The sequence below is a fragment of the Nycticebus coucang genome, chromosome 14 (assembly GCF_027406575.1).
Source record: "Nycticebus coucang isolate mNycCou1 chromosome 14, mNycCou1.pri, whole genome shotgun sequence".
In the NCBI taxonomy this organism is placed as follows: domain Eukaryota; kingdom Metazoa; phylum Chordata; class Mammalia; order Primates; family Lorisidae; genus Nycticebus; species Nycticebus coucang.
Genome location: NC_069793.1, coordinates 5,264,906 through 5,283,202, shown reverse-complemented (window position 1 = coordinate 5,283,202; position 18,297 = coordinate 5,264,906). Strand labels below are relative to the sequence as shown.

The window sequence follows — 18,297 nt, the reverse complement described above, 5'->3', positions numbered from 1 at the left end:
CTCAGACCAGAAAGGCCACTTCCATCCATCTGGTCTGGCAGTGAGGAGGCCAGGCATGGGAGCCACTGGGGACTCAGCAGCACTATCACTGACAAGAACAGATGGACTGGGGTCCAGGAAGGCAAGGCAGAGTGGAGGCTGGACTTGGAACGCAGGTGGTGACAGAACCACATCAGGAGCAACCCGGCCTTACAAAGCCTATACGGAGAGCACGCCAGTCCCAAGGGTACACCAACACCAAGTTGCGTAGAAGACAGCAGAGGGGAGGGGCGGTCATAGAGGGATGGGAGGAGACAGTAATGGCCAAGCAGATCCATTGGGAAAAGTATTCACAGGACTCCCAATCTTCAAACTAGAACCAGAGGACCCAGGACACCCACAACCAGCCTCCCCGCCAGCCTGGGAGGGAGGGAGCCAGCTGCAAGAAGCCCCACACAGCATGGCCCACCCGCCAGCCCCGAGAGCCCACCTGGCCATCTGCGGCAGTGACCACCTGATGCACTTCAAGGTCTTCTTCATCATGGAGGAGTTCTGCAGCAGGAAGAAGGGCCGGAGGACCCGGCGCACACGGAAGAGCTGCAAGAGACCCGGGCAACTGAGAACCCCCATGTCCTAAGTCCTACCACAAGGGCCAAACAGACCAGAGACCCCAGTGTCCTCCGGCCACACTATAAGCCCTGGGCTTGTAACTGGGGGCCTGGGTCCCAGAGTTGGTTTTAAGGCCCTCCTCAAGCCACACGCCTCCACTCTCCTTCCTCAGCTTGGGTCTCTGTGTCTCTTGACTCCGGGGCTCCCCCACCACAGACTCTCTGTCCCCATCCATGTCAGAGGCTGTTCCCACTGCCCACCGAGGGCACAGTTGAAAAGCATGGTGGCTGGCGTGCCACCTTCCGCCTCTGCCTCCTGCTCTGAAAGCACCTGGCCGCCCCCATGCCCCTCACCTGGTCTCAGAGGACCATCCCTGCCTCCTCCCTCCTCAACCCCATCCTCCTTCCCTCTACTCTGCCTCCTCCCAGAGACACCCAGGAGCTCTCCACTCCCACACACACTCACACACACACACTCACACTCACCCACTGCACTGCCCACACTAACACACACTCACATGTACTCACACTCACATACCCTGCTTCCCACTTCCTGTGATGGGCCCAGCCCACTCAAGGGTTGGCCCTGTCACCTTCCCCCCAACACTACCACACCCTCCACTCACAACAAAACCCCCCTCGCTCTACACTTCCCTGCTCCTGTCCCCTCAACCTGCTCCTGTCCCCAGGCATGGGGCCCACTCCCAAGTTGTTAAAGCCACAAACGCCCCCGACCCTACCTCACGCTCTCAGCTACTGCTAGGTTCCCTGAGCCTCCAGCGGCCTCTCTGCCTGGCCCTGCATCTTCTCCCTCTGGCCTTATGCCCTGATCCAAAATCATCCATCCTGTGACTTTAAGAATCACATTTATCCTTTGGATTCTTCCCACAGTAGATCTCAAATCCAAGCCCTCAGGTCCAGCCTCACAACCTACTCAACATCTAGTCTTGGAAACACAGAGTAGTCAGCTCCCTATGCAAAACCAAAATCCCTCAATGGCTGGTCAGCTCCCTATGCAAAACCAAAATCCCTCGATGGCTGGTACTGCTCTGACCGAGGCCTGCAGGGCCCCGGAGGGCAGGCCCTCCCAGGTGCTCCAGCCCACCCTGCTGGTCTCTGCTCAGCTGGCTGGCTGTCCCCTGCTGTCGCAGCACAGTGCAGCAGCCCTGCCTCCTCTAGCGGTGCTCTGGGCCCCTTTCTATCACCACACCCACCACACTTTGGGATGAGCCTGGTGGGGAATTAGCCATCACCTCACAGCCTTACAAATGCGCTTTGGGTCACAGAAGGCATCTTACAGGGACCCAGCACTCACCAGCAGCAGCTGGCTTGCAGGAAGGGCGCAAGAGACTCAGGGATGCCCAGTGCTGCTGCCCCGGTGGCAGAGAGGGCACAGCATGGGCTCTGAACTGGCCACTCGGCAGGGCTACTCCCTAGCCAGGGCAAGGAAATGGGACTGGCAGCATTTCTACTTCCCACTCTGCCAATCTGGGCTCCCCTGGTCTGGAAGCCTCTGTGCCCAAGAGAGAGATGCTTCCAGCAGGGACAGTCACTGAACCCACTGAGTTGGACAGTAACTTGTTCATGGAGAGGGGGCTGATGTGCTGAGGGGGTAAAGGACTCCAATTCCAATGGACATTTGGACTGAGTCAGGTGTCTTCTGGGGCACCTCTGAGTACAACCATGTACAACAGGAAAAATTACCAGAGAACTTCAGCCATCAGAAAAAAGCAGGACAAGCCAGGCACTGAGACAGGGGGTCTCCTGAGCTCAGGAGTTGGACACCAACCTAAGCAAGAACAAGATACCATCTCTACTAAAAAGAGATAAACTAGCCAGGTGTTGTAGCAGGTGCCTATAGCCCTGGAAGCTAAGGCAGGAGGATCACTTGACCCAAGAGTTTGAGGCTGCTGTGAGCTAGGTTGATGCCACAGCACTCTAGCTTTTTGGGACTCTGAAACCAATGTCACTGAGCTTCTAGAAGGCACCAAGTGCCAGTGGAGCAGCATCACTCCCAGAGGGCAGGTCTCAGCTCTATGGGCCCCAGTCCTAAGCTTCCCAATGCTAATAACCCAGCCTCCTTCCTGTATGCTCCCACCCTGCCACCCAGGTGTGCTACTGCTTCCTGCTGTTCTGCCTGCCACTAGCTTCCCAATTCACTTTTTTGGTTACTTAACATCTCTATAAGACCCTAAACTCAATTCTCTCTACTAAAGTACTTGACAGACTCTGGCAGATACAGCTGACTCCAAACCAACCTTTCCTAGCTCTGTGCTACCAAACCATGGGCAGGTGCTTCTGGGTGCTCAGATACAAAGATTATGCAGTGAAGAGGTTTACAGGAGGCCGGGGACATGGATTTTCTTACTGCTGGGCCTCACAGAGCTTAGGCAGGTAACTCTTGGGCTAGGGTGGTGCTTTCATGGGGGAATTAGCAAGTTGAGGAATTAGGCCAAAATGTGTACAGCTAAGAATTAGGGATTCTGAAACTTGCTCCCAGTATCCTCCCCTCACCAAAAGGACAACCCAAGGGAAACTTCATGGCTTCTCCAGGCTTCAGTGCCTTCATATGCAAGGTGGGAAGGAGGCACCCTGGCCAAAGGTAACTAAAGTGCTACAGAGAGTAGGCAGTACCAGGTAGCTGTGTGGGACAGTCGCAGACCTCAGACCCTGTCCCAGCACTCACCTGGGCCACAGTACCTCGCACCTACAGCCTTGCAGGGCCCCCTGCCTCACCACTTACCTCCTGACAAAGAAGACTCACAGACACAGTCCAGTCCACCAGCGACACGACCAGGACCACAAGGTAGCCCAGCAGCCAGAGGTTCTTCTTGAAATGGGCCCACCCAAACAGGTAGCTCTGCAAGAGAGACAGTGGCCAGCCAGTGAGCAGCCACAGAAGTCAGCCTGCAGCCAGTCGGAGGGTCCCAATACGAGCCCTCTGGGCTGTCCTCAGGGCTGGGGCTGGCTCACGAGCGGAAATGCGGCAACCAGAGCACACAAGAGCCCCACTCTGTCCGTGGCAGGCTGCAGTCTGGGTCACGACCTAATGCCATGGGTGTACATGTGGCTGTGGTGGGTCTGGGACTACGGTGCTAGGATCACGACAACAGCAATCAAATGCATGGCCTACAAGAGACCCAGCTACCCTGTGCCCCATGAAAAATCACTAAGACCCTGACAAAGCTCAGGAGCTTATGAGCATGACAGGACCCATCTTCATCTTCTAGAAGGATTTGGGTCACAGACAGAATCCAGTCAGACACACAGAAGCTACTATGTGAGCAAGAGACCCTTTTCCGTCCACATCCAGTTCCTCCCCGCCTCCCTTGGGGGTAGCAGGGTGAGCTGTGGAGAGACCACCTGACCCTCACTTGTTCACAGTGGCACTGCCAGACCCCTGACCGTTCCCAGAGGCCCTGCTTGGCTGCACACCCCTCCCCCCAGCACAGCTTGGACTTCTGGGGAGGGAGAAGAGTTGATGCGGCCTCTGCTCCACAGCCCAGACTTGCCCAAGAAACCAGGGTCAAAGTATAAAGTCAGGAAAGGAAGCAGCTGGCCCCAGCAGTGTTAGAAATAAATTAAGAAAAAAAGTCAGAGGCCAGGATGGCCAGGCTACTGCGGTGAGTGCAGAGGGCCGTGGCACCTGGACTGCTGTCCACCTCACCTTCACAGAGAGGTCAGCTGTGAAGACCAGCAGGCAGAGCACCTCCAAGCTCTCCGTCAGGCCACAGGGCGGCTCCCAGGGCGGGGAGCGGTAGCGCACATCTGCCGTTTTACTGAGTGAAGAGGGGATCTCAATAAAAGCCAAAACCAGGATCAGAAAAATGGTGAAGTTCAAAGTCCTAGAAAGAGGACAAAAACTAGTTAAAATGCAAGAACCACAGCCCTCCATGACCAAAAGGCTGACCAGCAGGGCAGACTCCACTGGTCCAAAGGCGGGAGCTGGCACCTCTTGGGTTGTGGACACTCCTTACTACAAATACCAGTAATCTGGTCAAGACTTGATTGCCTTTGGCTAATCTAAGTGTTCTAGAAGGAACCCCTCGTCACCAAAGAAGACCTTCCATTTAAAAACTGGACTCTGCTCTGGGAGAAAGGAGGCTACTAGCCTCCTGGCACTCATGGGGAGGAAACCTGCCTAGATCCCAAGGCCAGGTGAAGCCATCCTCCCTCTCCCCAAGCAAGCCTGGGAGTATTCTCACCGCTGGCATATGTCCGAGTAATACCATCGGTAAAGCCACACCGAGCGGGCGTCCATGCGGTGATTGATAGAGCGGTACTAGAAGGCAAAGGTCACAGAGAGGTACATCAGCAGGTGTCCCTCTGACCATGCCCCTCACCACGCATAGCTACAGGCAGTGCCCCCTCTCACCCGAGACATGCCCGAGTCAGTGGATGGGCTACGTGGGCAAGGCCTGCCCTGACCCCACGGGCTCAGACCACAGAAACTGCTTGGGACCCAGCAACCGAGCACTCCTTGAGGCCAGACAGCTGGGACAGGTAGGTGCCTGAGCAAACACGCAGGGAGCATCTGCTGAAGGAACAGCCGCATCCTTGGCCTGCCTAGAGGGCTGTGTTCCCTGGGTAAGGGCGACCGTCCCACCCCCAGGGCAACCGTTACATCCTCCAGGATGGCCTCCCCCCCCACCTAGGACCTAGAAGAGGTGGTCAATGACAGCCTCAGAAGATGTCCCTCAGGGGACTAAGGAGAGCTGCGCCCAGAGGCCCAGCCACCACTGTTATCCTAACCAGCAATTGAAGCCTGGGCCCAGGACAACACAGAAGGGCAGGGCCAGGAGGCTCTTGGCCAACAGGCAGCCATCACCTAGATCCAGCCACAGGGTGCAGGTGTCACCCACCTGGATCGCATCTTCGATGAAGACCACAGCCTGGTCAATGCAGATGCCCTGCTTGGCTGCGGCATCTGTAAGCCAAGAGAACACATTGGGCGACTGAGTGGGATCATGTGGCCTCCCCCTTATGGGAAGATCATGATCAAGGAGAAACGCTGGTTGCGGCTCTTTCCAAGGTTCAGTTTGTAAGGAGATGCCTTGCATCTTGCAGTGTATCCGGGAGACAGAACTCCCCCACTTGGCAGCGTCCAGACCAGGGAAAGAGCCACTGCATCCCGTGCAAAGGAGCTAGACCTGGAGAGACACTGCTCTGCAAAGACAGACGGGCACCAGGGGTCTGACACAGACTCTGGCTTCAGGCATGGAGACGATGGGTGTCTCCTCCTCTGTCAAATAGGCGTGTGATGGCTGCCCTGCTCAGCTCCCCAGAGGGAGCTATGAGGTGCAAGGTAGGTTTGCAGGAGGGGCCTGGCTTATGGAACACACTCAAAAACGATGGGCTGCCATCGCTGCTCTTCCACCTGGTCCTACCCAGCCTGCTGCATGGCCTCTGCCAGGACACTCCCCCCAGTATCCTACCCACCCTCTATCAAAGGAGACCAAGGATTTGACACTGACGCGTAAAGCTAAACCGGAAGGTACCACTGTGACTTTTCACCTGACACTGAGACTTCCAGGGTCGCAGCCCTGACCATCACAGCCCACAGGATCAGATGGCCACACCCAAATCACCCCCAGGTTCAGAGCACAGGATGTTCCTGAGTCTCTTATTGGCTAAAGGTGGCCACCCACCTTCAAAACCAAAGATTTGAGTTGTCATGACACAACCTCTCCTGGTGGGCCTGGGCGAGGGTAGGGGCTGGCTCCGGACTAGGAGGAGCCTTCCAAAAAACTCAAGCAGCACTAAAGCCAGGTCCTGGCACCCCAGCCCACTCAAGCCCCTCACCCACCCAGAAGATGCAAGCTGGCATACCCGGTCACTGTGGGTGGGCCTGGGTTGCCAGCCATGCCGTAGGCCCATATGCCCCATAGGAAGCTGCCATGCAACAGACAAAGGGCGAGGGAAAACTTGGGGAGCTGAAGCCTGCAGCAGCAGGGTAGCTGGGAGGCTGACATCCTACTTCCCATGGCTCAGGCAGCTCACTGCAAGTGAGGGCCTGAAAGTGAGGTGCCAGCCCACACTGCCTGCCGTCCCTGGGTCTCATACTTGGGGATATGAGGTAGAGGCAGCCGGACCCAAGGACTGATCAGATATATGGATAACCTTGGAGAGAGAGGCAGGAGGCTGGACCCTGTCCTGGCTCTGTGACAGCCTTGCTATGTCACCTAGAGCAAGCACCTTCCCCCTGTCTGGGCCTCAGTTTCCCCATGTGTACAACCAAGAGGCTCACCCGGAGGACTCCTAAACATTTTCCCAGGGAAGCTCTGAAGGTGGTGACTGCTGGGATGCCCTGAACATGTCCTGGGAAAGCTGTGAACAGAAGACACACTGTTTGCTCCCTACCATACCGCCAGGACAGTGCAGGGCCCAGACACACAGTGGTACTAATTTATCCAATAAGTGAATGAACAGTCCTGGGGGGCAGGTGGTCTGACAGCCCCCAAATTACCAAATTCCTTAGGGAGAGACAGAATCTCAAACAAGAAGAGTGAGGCTACTAAGGGCCCAGGCCTCACTCTAGCCCCAGGCTGTGGAAGGGGACAACACCAGGCAGGCCATGAGGGGACATTTTCAGGGGTGCCCGCCACCTGAAAATGTCCAGCACACATGGTTCCCTTCCACTTGGCTTTTTGGTTGCTGCTTTGTAAAATTCTATATCTGGCTACCCAATCTCAACTAGCCTCCCACCCTGCAGCAGCCTGAAGACCTGGTCACAAACGGGAGCACATCATAGCTTTCCACTGGTACCACGATGCAGGCCCACACTCCACAGCCCCAGATCCGCCTACCCACCTCCTCTCTTGCCGCCTCCCTCACCTCACACCCTCCATGACATTCACTCAAAGTTGGCTCTGCCAAGGCCATGCTCTCCAAAGCCCCTAAGTCCCTCCCAAGGCTGTTGCCTTTTCCAGGAGCATCACCCTCAAACTCCCCTGGGGCAGTTCGCCCTCCCCTGAGCACATCACTCTGGGTGGCAATCACCTGTCCACACCCCATTACTCCAGGTAGGCTTGGGGTACTGCCGAGCACAGCAGGTCAGAATGTCACCACAGAGCAGAGGACAACAGGAGCTCAAAGGCTATGTCCCACACACCAGCCCCAGACCGGACTCCCTGCCCCAAGCCGCTGCTCCCCAACATCTAGGTCTAAACTCCCGCTCTCCTCTTGCTCCAGGCTCCACCTGCACGATGTGCGTAGGGCCCTGGCCAGCATCCCCCGTGATCCTGGGCAAGTCCTTTAACCTCTCTGTGCCCTGGTTGGTTCCTCACAGACCCTACCCAGTAGGAGCTACGTACAGACTGAATGGGCTACTGAAGCACAGTAAGCTCATCATAAACTTTCACTATTATTCTAGCAATCCCTTGTCCTCATAACCAGTAAAGGGGGGATTTTCTCACCCAGGAACAGATAAAGAAAATGCCCTCGGGTATCACCTGCTGCTCAGTGAGAAGCCACATATACGGAGGGTGGCGGGTTCAAAACCAGCCCCAGCCAAACTGCAACAAAAAATTGCCAGGTGTTGTGGCAGGCGCCTGTAGTCCCAGCCACTCGGGAGAACCAAGATTCTCTCTGAGGCAAGAGAATCGCCTAAGCCCAAGAGCTGGAGGTTGCTGTGAGCTGTGATGCCACAGCACTCTACTGAGGGTAAAAAAGTAAGACTCTGTCTCTAAAAAAAAAAAAAAATGCCCTCAAGGACCCTACTGCAAGGTTCACTGGGGTCCTCAGAGTGTCCTGAAGCAGGAGCTCCCCCCACTGATGGCAGGAGTCCCACTGCAGGACTTGGGAACCCAGAGCATAGGGTCCCCCATCTCAGAGCCCCACACAGGTGCTGGTGCAGGAACTGAATGAGCCTTTTTCAGTCTCCACTGCCCCCACGGTCTGCAGGCCTCACAGACAGCCCAGCCAAGAAGATTCAGAACACAGAGTGTCCTGTCCACATTCTCAGAAGCCCTGACTGAGACCACCAGGGGACAAAGAGCCCTGCCCAAGAGCCCCCTCTTGCCAGCCACACTGCCCAGCCCTCAGTCCTATCTCCACAGAGTAGGTCTCATCTGCCAGATGTCCTCTCTGCCTCAGAACCTGAAATAACTGGTACTACTCCTCTGTAGGACAGCCATCAGAGCCGCACACTGGCCCTCCTCTACAGGACAGTCGTCAGAGCCCCGCACTGGCCCTCCTCTACAGGACAGCCATCAGAGCCGCACACTGGCCCTCCTCTAGAGGACAGCTGTCAGAGCCCTGCACTGGCCCTCCTCTACAGGACAGCCATCAGAGCCGCACACTGGCCCTTCTCTACAGGACAGCCGTCAGAGCCCCGCACTGGCCCTCCTCTACAGGACAGCCATCAGAGCCGCACACTGGCCCTCCTCTGCAGGACAGCCGTCAGAGCCGCACACTGGCCCTCCTCTACAGGACAGCCATCAGAGCCCCGCACTGGCCCTCCTCTACAGGACAGCCATCAGAGCCCCGCACTGGCCCTCCTCTACAGGACAGCCATCAGAGTCGCACACTGGCCCTCCTCTACAGGACAGCCATCAGAGCCGCACACTGGCCCTCCTCTACAGGACAGCCATCAGAGGAGCCCCGCACTGGCCCTTCTCTACAGGACAGCCATCAGAGCCCTGCACTGGCCCTTCTCTACAGGACAGCCATCAGAGCCCTGCACTGGCCCTTCTCTACAGGACAGCCATTAGAGCCACACACTGGCCCTTCTCTACAGGAAAGCCATCAGAGCCCCGCACTGGCCCCTCTCTACAGGACAGCCATCAGAGCTCCGCACTGGCCCCTCTCTACAGGACAGCCATCAGAGCCCCACACTGGCCCTCCTCTATAGGACAGCCGTCAGAGCCCCACAGTGGCCCTCCTCTACAAGACAGCCATCAGAGCCCCACACTGGCCCTCCTCTACAGGACAGCCATCAGAGCCCTGCACTGGCCTGCTGGGCTCTGTGCTAAGGGCAACTTCTAATTCTCTCCAAGTCCTCACGATGTCTCTGTGGGCAGCCCCTATTACTACCCCCTTTTATGGAGACTCAGAAAGGTTATGCAAACTGCCAAGATCACACAGCCAGGAAGGGGCTGCCCCAGAAAGGCACCCAGACCTCCAGACACAAAGCTTGTGGCCCCTGAACACCACCATATCCTATGTGTCTTGTTAAGGAACCTGCAAGACCTGGTTCCTGCAGACCCCATTCCTGAGTGGTCCCCACGAGACAACTGCAGAACTTCCTGGGGGCAGCCTCTAAATTTTCTCACCCTGTCAGGGATCTCCCAAAGGCCCCCCATTATTCCACGGATGGGCACATGATACAGACCAGGGGTTGGGGACCATGATTCCAACCCAGTGCCCTTCCTGACTGCAGCAGGAAAGAGAAGTCCAGAGAGGGAAGTGGCCCAGGCAGCAGCGCCCAGAGTGGTACTAGCAAGCAACTGCACCAGAACAGAGTGCTGGGACCTGCGGCAGATCTCAGAACCTCTCTGGGCCTCAGTTTCCTCATCTGTAAAATGCAAATGAGCCTCTTCTGCCTCTAACCCAGCACCTAATCTCCCAGGTATCAGTGAGGGATGGATGGACCGCACCCTTCCCGGGATTCAGCAATCTTCAGACAGGAGGTAAACAGGAAGGGCAGGAGGGAGGTGGGGAGAGGACGCTGGGGCCATCGCAAGACAAACCGAGGAAGCCGTCTTGGGCCAAGGAGGCCGGCCCCAGCCGCACGGGAAGAAGGACCAGGAATGGCACTGCAGAAAGGGCTGGCAAGTCCCTGCCAGGTGCGCTGAACCCCACCTCGGCCACTGGCTGTGTGACCTTGGCTGGAGTAACCCTCCTTCTGAGCCCCACAAGAAACTCCGCAAAAAACGAGAAAAACCAAAGTACTGCCTCTGAGGGTCTGGGCGCGCCCCGGCACACGGAAGGAGCCGGAAGGGACTGCAGGGTCCTGCTTCCCCTCGGGCTGCCTCAACTCTGCCTGAGGGCTGGGCGAGGCCCTCTCCGCCTGGCTCGTCAGGCTGGACGTGATCCGGCTGGGACCCCAACTCTGCACCCACGCCGGGCCGGGGTCCGCAGGACGCAGCCCATCGCCCTTTGAAAGCGGCTCCCCTGGCGCCCGCATGGCCCGGGCCCCCCTCGGACTCGGCGCGGTGTGGGTGCGGCCGGCGGCGCCGAGGAGTGCGGGGAGTGTGGCCGCAAGACGGCCAGGCGCGAGCCCGGCCCCCAGGATGCTCCGAATCGCTGACTTCCCCGCCTCACCAGGGCTGACTTGGACGCTGCGACAAGGGGTCTGCCCCTCCGGACAGTCGCCGCCGCCGCCGCCGCTCCCGCTCGCGCCGCCCCGGGCCTGGCCCAAGAGGGGCTCCGACTCCGTCAGGGGCTTCTCCATCCGGCAGCCGGAGCCTGGGACCCCACCTCTCAGCAGCCCAAGTCCCGCGAGCGCCCAACTCCACTACGCAGGCGTAGAGACCGGCCCCCGGCGTTCAAAGGAGGAGTCGACAGCACTGTGACGCAAGGGAGGCTCTTTATTACCTCCCAATGGGAACGGAGGCTTAGGGGCGGGGCTTAATGAGTCCCGCCCCTGGGGGTGGGGCTCAGCCTCCTTGTGGTTTACGGCCTCTGGCCGCCGGGCAGTAGCGCGTTCAAGTCTCTCCAAACGTGCTTTCTCGGGCCGATGCAGTCCAGAGGCTTGGGCCCAGCAATCTGTGTCTCAAACAAGCATTCAGAATGATTCTGATGCATGTGAGTATTGGGTACGTGGGGGTGACTGCAAAGGACATCCCCGAAATAGAACTTGAGTTTACCCTGATAATGAAACAAGGAAAATTCAATGGGATTAAGGGCAAAGTTTAAAAACACAAATGACACACTTGAAAAGATATTTACAACATATATAAAACCAGTATATAAACAGTTTGTATTTGTTTTCTATTGCTGCAGTGATGAATTGTCACAAACTTAGCCTAAACCAACTCCTGTTGATCATCTCAGCCCTAGAGGCCAGAAGACCAGCCGCTGGACTAGTTCTTGTCACAGGACCTTACAAGGCCAAAGTTACAGTGTCTCTGAGCTCTTATCTGTAGACACTGGGGAAAATCCACTTCCAGGCTCAGCCACGATGTTGGCAGAATTTGTTCCCATGAGTCTAGGACTGAGGTCTGTGTTCTTGCCAGATGTGGGCTGCAAGATGGAGTCTGAGAAGCTAAGCTGAAGCAGTACAGCTGAGCTAGTTTTCTTAGCTCACATTCTTTCCCTCCTCCAACACTGCACCCCCACCCTCTTATCCAGTTACAGTTTCACTCTGATTATGAGGATGTTTATCTCAGGAGACTCCATGGACATAGACAACCGGTGTTGCAATATTGGTAGAGTAAAGGTTTCTTTGATCATATGATGTTTTCTCTGATGATTCCCTTAGATGTTTTGTTAAAATGAAAATCACCTTCCGTTGTTCAACCATTTTTCATTGTTAGCATGGAGACTACTTTGATGTTACTTCCTATCAGATAAAGTTAAAATTTCTAGGTTGGTTTCCTTGTATTTCATCATAAAGGCTATTAGAATTGTAACTGAGGTAGAATGGAATTGAGAGGCTGCTCTCCCAGCCTCAGGCACCTGTGAAGAGCTGGTACCACAGATCATTCATTCAGTAATTTTTTGTTCACCTCCAATAAGCAAGATTTTGTGTGTGTGTGCAGTTTTGGCCGGGACTGGGTTTGAACCCGCCACCTCCGGTATATGGGGCCAGCACCCTACTCCTTTGAGCCACAGGCACTGCCCAGCAAGATTCTCTTATTAATCTGCCTTAATTGTTAATTCATCTTTCAGTGAACTTTCAGAGGAAAGGGCACGTTTCCCTCACCTCCACATGATTTGTACCTGTGTTTAGCACCTAACACTAATACCCATCCAATTCCACGTTAGTAATGACAGAACAGGAGACAAGACAGAATTAGATATTCTTCCACCTACCTGGGGACATCTACATCATTGATGCCTCCTTCTTGCCCGTATTTTATGTAAAATGTGGATTTCTTGGGCCTCACAAGAATGTAGCCACATTCACAAGGTTGTGCCCTTTTTGTCCCCTTTAAATTCTGCTAACCACTTGACCTCAACAGACTGCATTCTTTTTTTCTTTGGGATGCCCAGCCATCTCCTTGCTCTTTTTCTCTCTTTCCCCACTCCCTTCCCCTCTCTCACTCCCTCTCTCCTTCTAAAAGATAAGATAAAGTCCATATTTCCATACCTAATCTTAGTCTAGAGAAATTCTTCTCTTGTCCTATGCTCAGCACCTAGTGAACTTTCTACCCTATCATCTGGTGCAGCTGGAATGTCCCTGGGGTGCAGACAGATGGCATCTGGGCTGTGTCCATAACCAGCAGTCAGTAAAATCCATCATCAAGTTCTTATGAGTGTGGGTAGGGAGAGAAAGGGTTGGGGAGCTCTTCTGGGTAGCCTCATCCTCCCTGTTTGTGGATGTCCTGGGCCTGGGCTTAGGGATACAGTGCCAAGGGCTGGCCTAGGAGTATGTCAACAGGAAAGAATCCAAACTCTGTAAAATAATTTAAGTCTGAGCCAAGTATGTGTAACCATACCCCAAAGCCTCACCCAAGAATCTTCAAGCAAGTGGTCTCACCCTTTGATCTGTAATTAGTTACAGAAATGAAGCTTTGTCTAAAGCAATGATTTTCAACCAGTGTGCTGTGAGTGGACCTTAGGTGTGCTGTGAAAATTTTTAAAGGTCATTAATTAAATTATTTTTGTAAGACCTTCAAAGCACAGTAAGTATATTCTTTTGTTACTCCTTTCTTTTGATCAATACAATTTAAGTATGTCACAGAAGATTAACTATAGGTTCAAGTGTGCCCTGAGATAAGAAAGGTTGAAAAACACTGGTCTAAAGGCTTGAAATGTTTTAAGAGAAAAGAAGTATGTTGATCAGAGACAAGCTACAGGATAGATATTGGACTCAAGTCACCTGTTAAGTAAATCAACGACCCACTGGGAGGGGTTTAAGCTTTGCCTTGCATAGCCTTGAGGAAGGCAAGTCTGACCTCTGTTCTCAGGGCCAGAAACTTCAGCTTTAGGGTATTTTGGGAGTCCCCGTGGCCAAAAACAGGTCCATTCAGTCAGATGGAAGGGTTTAAGATTTCATTTCAGTTAAGGAGCTGTTATCTTTTAGTTGCCATAGCGAGCCAAACACCTTGTGACTTGTACTTGCTTGGGAGACTGTTGTTTATACATTATTACCACCTCCATGCTTATCCATTGCCCATTTCTCAAAACTATCTAGGAACCTGGAACTTCCCTTGGAGAGACTCAAGATTTGTCCTTTATTTCTGTGCTGGAGGGGCGCGGCTTCGTCTCAGAGTCATCTTAGAAGATTGCCTTCCACAATATGAATGTCAGAAATGTCCACAGGCTTCCCTCAAACTCAGCAACCTCAAATTCTCAGGCTCAAGACTATGTGACTTTGGGCAAAGTGCCCACCACTTCCTCGTCTTGGCTCTCTCGTTATTTTCTAGCACATCTGTGAGATCAGAGGAGAACACCAGCACTATACCTCCATTAGTGTCACCCGAGATGGAGAAAGTCCAGGTGAGGCAGGGAAGGCCCTCTTCCCGGCAGGAACCTCCCAAAAGGGACCCAACCAACCTTGCAGCCTAGAGTCACTGGCGATCTGAAGTTGGCCCCCTCAGCCTGTTCTAGATGCTTCCCAGCCACATTTATTTCCTCCGTGGGTGCATTAGATCAGCTGCCAACTGGGAAGCCACATGGGCAGAGAGTGTGCACGTAGGTAGGACTTTCTACAGGTAGGTTTATGGGTTGTTTGTTTCTGTTTTATTATTCCGGGGGGGTTTCGAGTCAGACTCTCACTATGTCACTCTGGGTAGAGTGCTGTGTCGTCACAGCTCACAGCAACCTCCAACTCTTGGGCTTAAGCGATTCTCTTGCCTCAGCCTCCGGAGTAGCTGAGACTACAGGCGCCCACCTCAATGCCCAGCTACTTTTTGTTGCAGTTGTCATTGTTGTTTAGCAGGCCGAGGCCAGGCTTGAACCTACCAGCTTCAGTGTATGTGGCCAGCGCCCTACTCACTGAGCCACGGGTACCGATCCTCCAGTGATTTTTTTTTTTTTTTTTGAGACAGATTCTCACTCTGTTAGTCAGGAACACCAGTGCTGTGGCGTCATAGCTCACAGCAACCTCAAACTCTCAGCCTCAAGAGCTCTTCCTGTCTCACCCTCCCACGTAGCTGAGACTACAGGTGCCCACCACCAATGCCCAGCTAGTTTTTCTATTTTTAGTAGAGACAAGGTCTTGATCATGCTCAGGCTGGTCTCAAACTCCTAAGCAAAAGCGATCCTCCTGCTTTAGCACCCCAGAGTGCTGGGATTACAGGTAGGAGCCACCATACCCAGCTGCGAGTTTCCAGTGATTTCTAAAGTCACATGGAAAGAAGGAAAACTGGGTCTCCGTGTCACATGGGTAGAGCCACATCCTGCCCTCAGCGGGCCCTGTGAGCTTGGGCAGCCCTGACCCGTCACTGAGCCTCAGTTTCTACATCTGCAGAATGGACCATGCTGTTGGCCCCAGCGTTTGTAGACAGGAGAGACACACAGAAGGGTCTCAGTCCAGTTCCTTCTATCCAACCCCCCTTCCCATCACACCCATCTCTGGGAGGAAAATGAACAGTATTTTCTTCTTTTTTCTTTTTTTGAAACAGAGTTTTACTATGTCGCCCTCAATAGAGTGCTGTGGCGTTACAGCTCACAGCAACCTCAAAGTCTTGGGCTTAAGCAATTCTGTAGCCTCAGCCTCCCAAGTAGCTGGGACTACAGGTACCCGCCACAATGGCTGACTATTTTGTTGTTGTTGTTGCAGTTGTCATTGTTGTTTAGCAGGCCCAGGCCAGGTTCAAACCCACCAGCCTGGGTATATGTGGCCGGTGCCCTACCCACTGAGCTACGGGCACCGAGCCTAAACAATGTTTTGAGATCACAAGGTATTCTCTGATCTCTTGTCACATCTCAGCCCTGAAACTGCTGCCAAGAGCAGCCCAGTGACCCTCCCTCTGTTGCACTTGGGGAAACTGGGCTCAGGGTGGCCTCGTGCTTTGTTCACAGTCACACAGCAAGCAAGGGGTCCACAACAGGAAGGAGAGAGCATGAGCTGGGCAGAGAGCCAAATGCAGGGGTGTGGGTGGGCAAACCTCCTCATCCCTGCCCTGGGGACTAGCCCCTGGGAAAACCAGATACTTCCCAGGCCAGGCACAGGCAGCACACACTATTTTGAGTCCTCTTACACATGACACATGCAACAAGAATCTGGGGAGACCCAGAGCGTTTGTTGTATTGGAAAATGAGCTGCTGTGATGGCTCAAGGGAGGGGCTGTGGGGGACAAGAGTCCCCAATGTAGGGGTGGGAGAGCCGGAGCCCAGAGGCCCACAGGGCTGGGGTGCAGCTGGGAGATGCTGATGCTGAGGCAGGAACTTGAGCACAAGTGCTTTGTTTTGGTACAGTGAGGATGGAGGGGCCAAAGGAGGTGGGTTTCAGCCAGTGGCTACTGGGGTCAGTCATGGCGGGGACCTCTGGGAAACAGAAAAAGCCTCAAAGGTACCCTACCCAGGGGCAAGGAAGCTAGGATGTGCTCCCAACTCCTAGCCAACACTGGCCATGGGGAGGGACTGGGATGGATCCTAGGGCACAAATCTGCTTCCATGTTGAAGCCCAGGGGCTGTCAGGGGCCATCACCAGCCTTTCCCAGATCAGGGAACACTGACATGCTATAGACAGGAGCCAACTGCAATGAGACAGTGCCCAGCTCAGGCCTGTCCACATGCCCCTATTCATAGAGCACGCCATGTGCCTGGGGGAGGGGAAGGGGTCTGCAGCAAACAGGCAGGTGGGAGGAGTCACTGGCAGCTTGGAGACCCGTGTGGTATCAGCAACTGCAAGAGAGGACAAAGAGAGAAGTGGACGTTGGAGTGGGCCCTGATGGTCCTGAGAACTGAGGGGAGCCCCCGCCAGAGTCGCCAGCAGCTACCCCCTGGGAAGCATGGTGGTCCAGGCCGCCAACAGGAGGCAGAACCCAGAGGCTCCCAGGCGCAGGTGAGTCAGGAAGACCTGGGCAAGGCACACGGTGCTGGAGCAGGCTGGGCTATGAGCTGTCAAAACTGACAAGATGGAACTCCCTTCCGAGACAAGGCCCAGCCAAGAGGAAATTGCTCGGAGTAGACTCTAAACCAGGGGTCCTCAAACTGCGGCCCACGGGCCACATGAGGCGGTGTGATTGTGTTTATTCCTGTTTTGTTTTTTTACTTCAAAATAAGATATGTGCAGTGTGCATAGGAAATGTGTTCACAGTTTTTTCTTTTTAAACTATAGTCCAGCCCTCCAACGGTCTGAGGGACAGTGAATTAGCCCCCTGTTTAAAAAGTTTGAGGACGAGGGCGGCGCCTGTGGCTCAAGGAGTAGGGCGCCGGTCCCATACGCTGGAGGTGGCGGGTTCAAACCCAGCCCCGGCCAAAAACCACAAAAAAAAAAAAAAAAAAAAGTTTGAGGACGCCTGCAACTGACCAGGGCAGGAGCAGAAAGGAAAACAAGTCCAGATAAAAGACAGAAGGGCACACAGAGGGGTAGCAGAAAGCAGGGGCCATAATCATTACCTCTTTTCAAAACTAATAACAGAGGGAGGCTCTCTGTCCACCTTCTGAAATATTCAGAAAGATGCTTCTCATAGGGAAGAGAGCAAGAGAAAAGATTTGTTATCAAAACCCTTACAGGCTGAGCACGGTGGCTCCTGTCTGTAATCCCAGCATTCTGGGAGGCCAAGGCAGGTGGATCCCTTGAATTTAGGAGTTTGAGAGCAGCCTGAGCAAGAGCAAGAACCTGTCTCTACTAAAAATAGAAAAATTAGCTGGGCATTTTAGCAGGCACCTGTAGTCCCAGCTATTCAGGAAGCTGAGTCAGGAGGATGGCTTGACCCAAGAGTCTGTCTAGTCTGGGCAACATGAGAGAGACTCTGTCTCCAAAAAACAAAGTCAACTAGCCTAAAAAAATAATTTTTTTAGAATTTTTTTTAGGCTTGGTGCTTGTGGCTCAGCACTTAGGACGCCAGCCACATACACCAGGGCTGGCAGGTTTGAAACCAGCCTGGGCCTGCCAAACAACAATGACAACTACAACCAAAAAATAGCTGGGCATTGTGGCAGGTGCCTGTAGTCCCAGCTACTTGGGAGGCCGAGGCCTCAAAAGCCAAGAGTTTGAGGTTGCTGTGAGCTTTGATGACATGGCACTCTACCAAGGGCAACATAATAAGACTCTGTCTCCAAAAAAAAAAAAAAAAATTTTTTTTTAAACTTTAAAAAGTAGTTGGTACCTGTGGCTCAGTGGTTAGGGCGCTGGCCCCTCATACCGAGGGTGGCGGGTTCAAACCCAGCCCCAGCCAAACTGCAACAAAAAATAGCCGGGCATTGTGGCGGGCGCCTGTAGTCCCAGCTGCTCAGGAGGCTGATGTAAGAGGATCGCCTAGGAGTTAGAAGTTGCTGTGAGCTGTGATGCCACGGCATTCTACTGAGGGCAACAAAGTGAAACTCTGTCTTTAAAAGATAAAAAGAGGGGCAGCGCCTGTGGCTCAATGGAGTAGGGCGCCAGCCCCATATGCCGGAGGTGGCGGGTTCAAACCCAGCCCCAGCCAAAAAC

At 54.2% G+C, this 18,297-nt stretch overlaps 1 protein-coding gene across 4 annotated transcripts in view; it reads right to left on the bottom strand.

The window, feature by feature from the left end:
* Window positions 1–11,097, bottom strand: part of TPCN2 (two pore segment channel 2) — a 39,655-nt gene extending 28,558 nt beyond the window's left edge. For all 4 annotated transcript variants that reach the window (XR_008374330.1, XR_008374329.1, XM_053562480.1 and 1 more), the window contains exons 1-6: window positions 10,851–11,097; window positions 5,450–5,514; window positions 4,793–4,869; window positions 4,255–4,432; window positions 3,331–3,447; window positions 470–576 (exon numbers count right to left, since the gene is read on the bottom strand). Coding sequence is in view for 2 of the 4 variants with exons in the window: in XM_053562480.1 (XP_053418455.1) it covers window positions 470–576; window positions 3,331–3,447; window positions 4,255–4,432; window positions 4,793–4,869; window positions 5,450–5,514; window positions 10,851–10,980 (674 nt within the window). In the remaining 2 variants the exon portion in view is untranslated. The remainder of the gene's footprint in view (window positions 1–469; window positions 577–3,330; window positions 3,448–4,254; window positions 4,433–4,792; window positions 4,870–5,449; window positions 5,515–10,850) is intronic.
* Window positions 11,098–18,297: the final 7,200 nt, after the last annotated feature.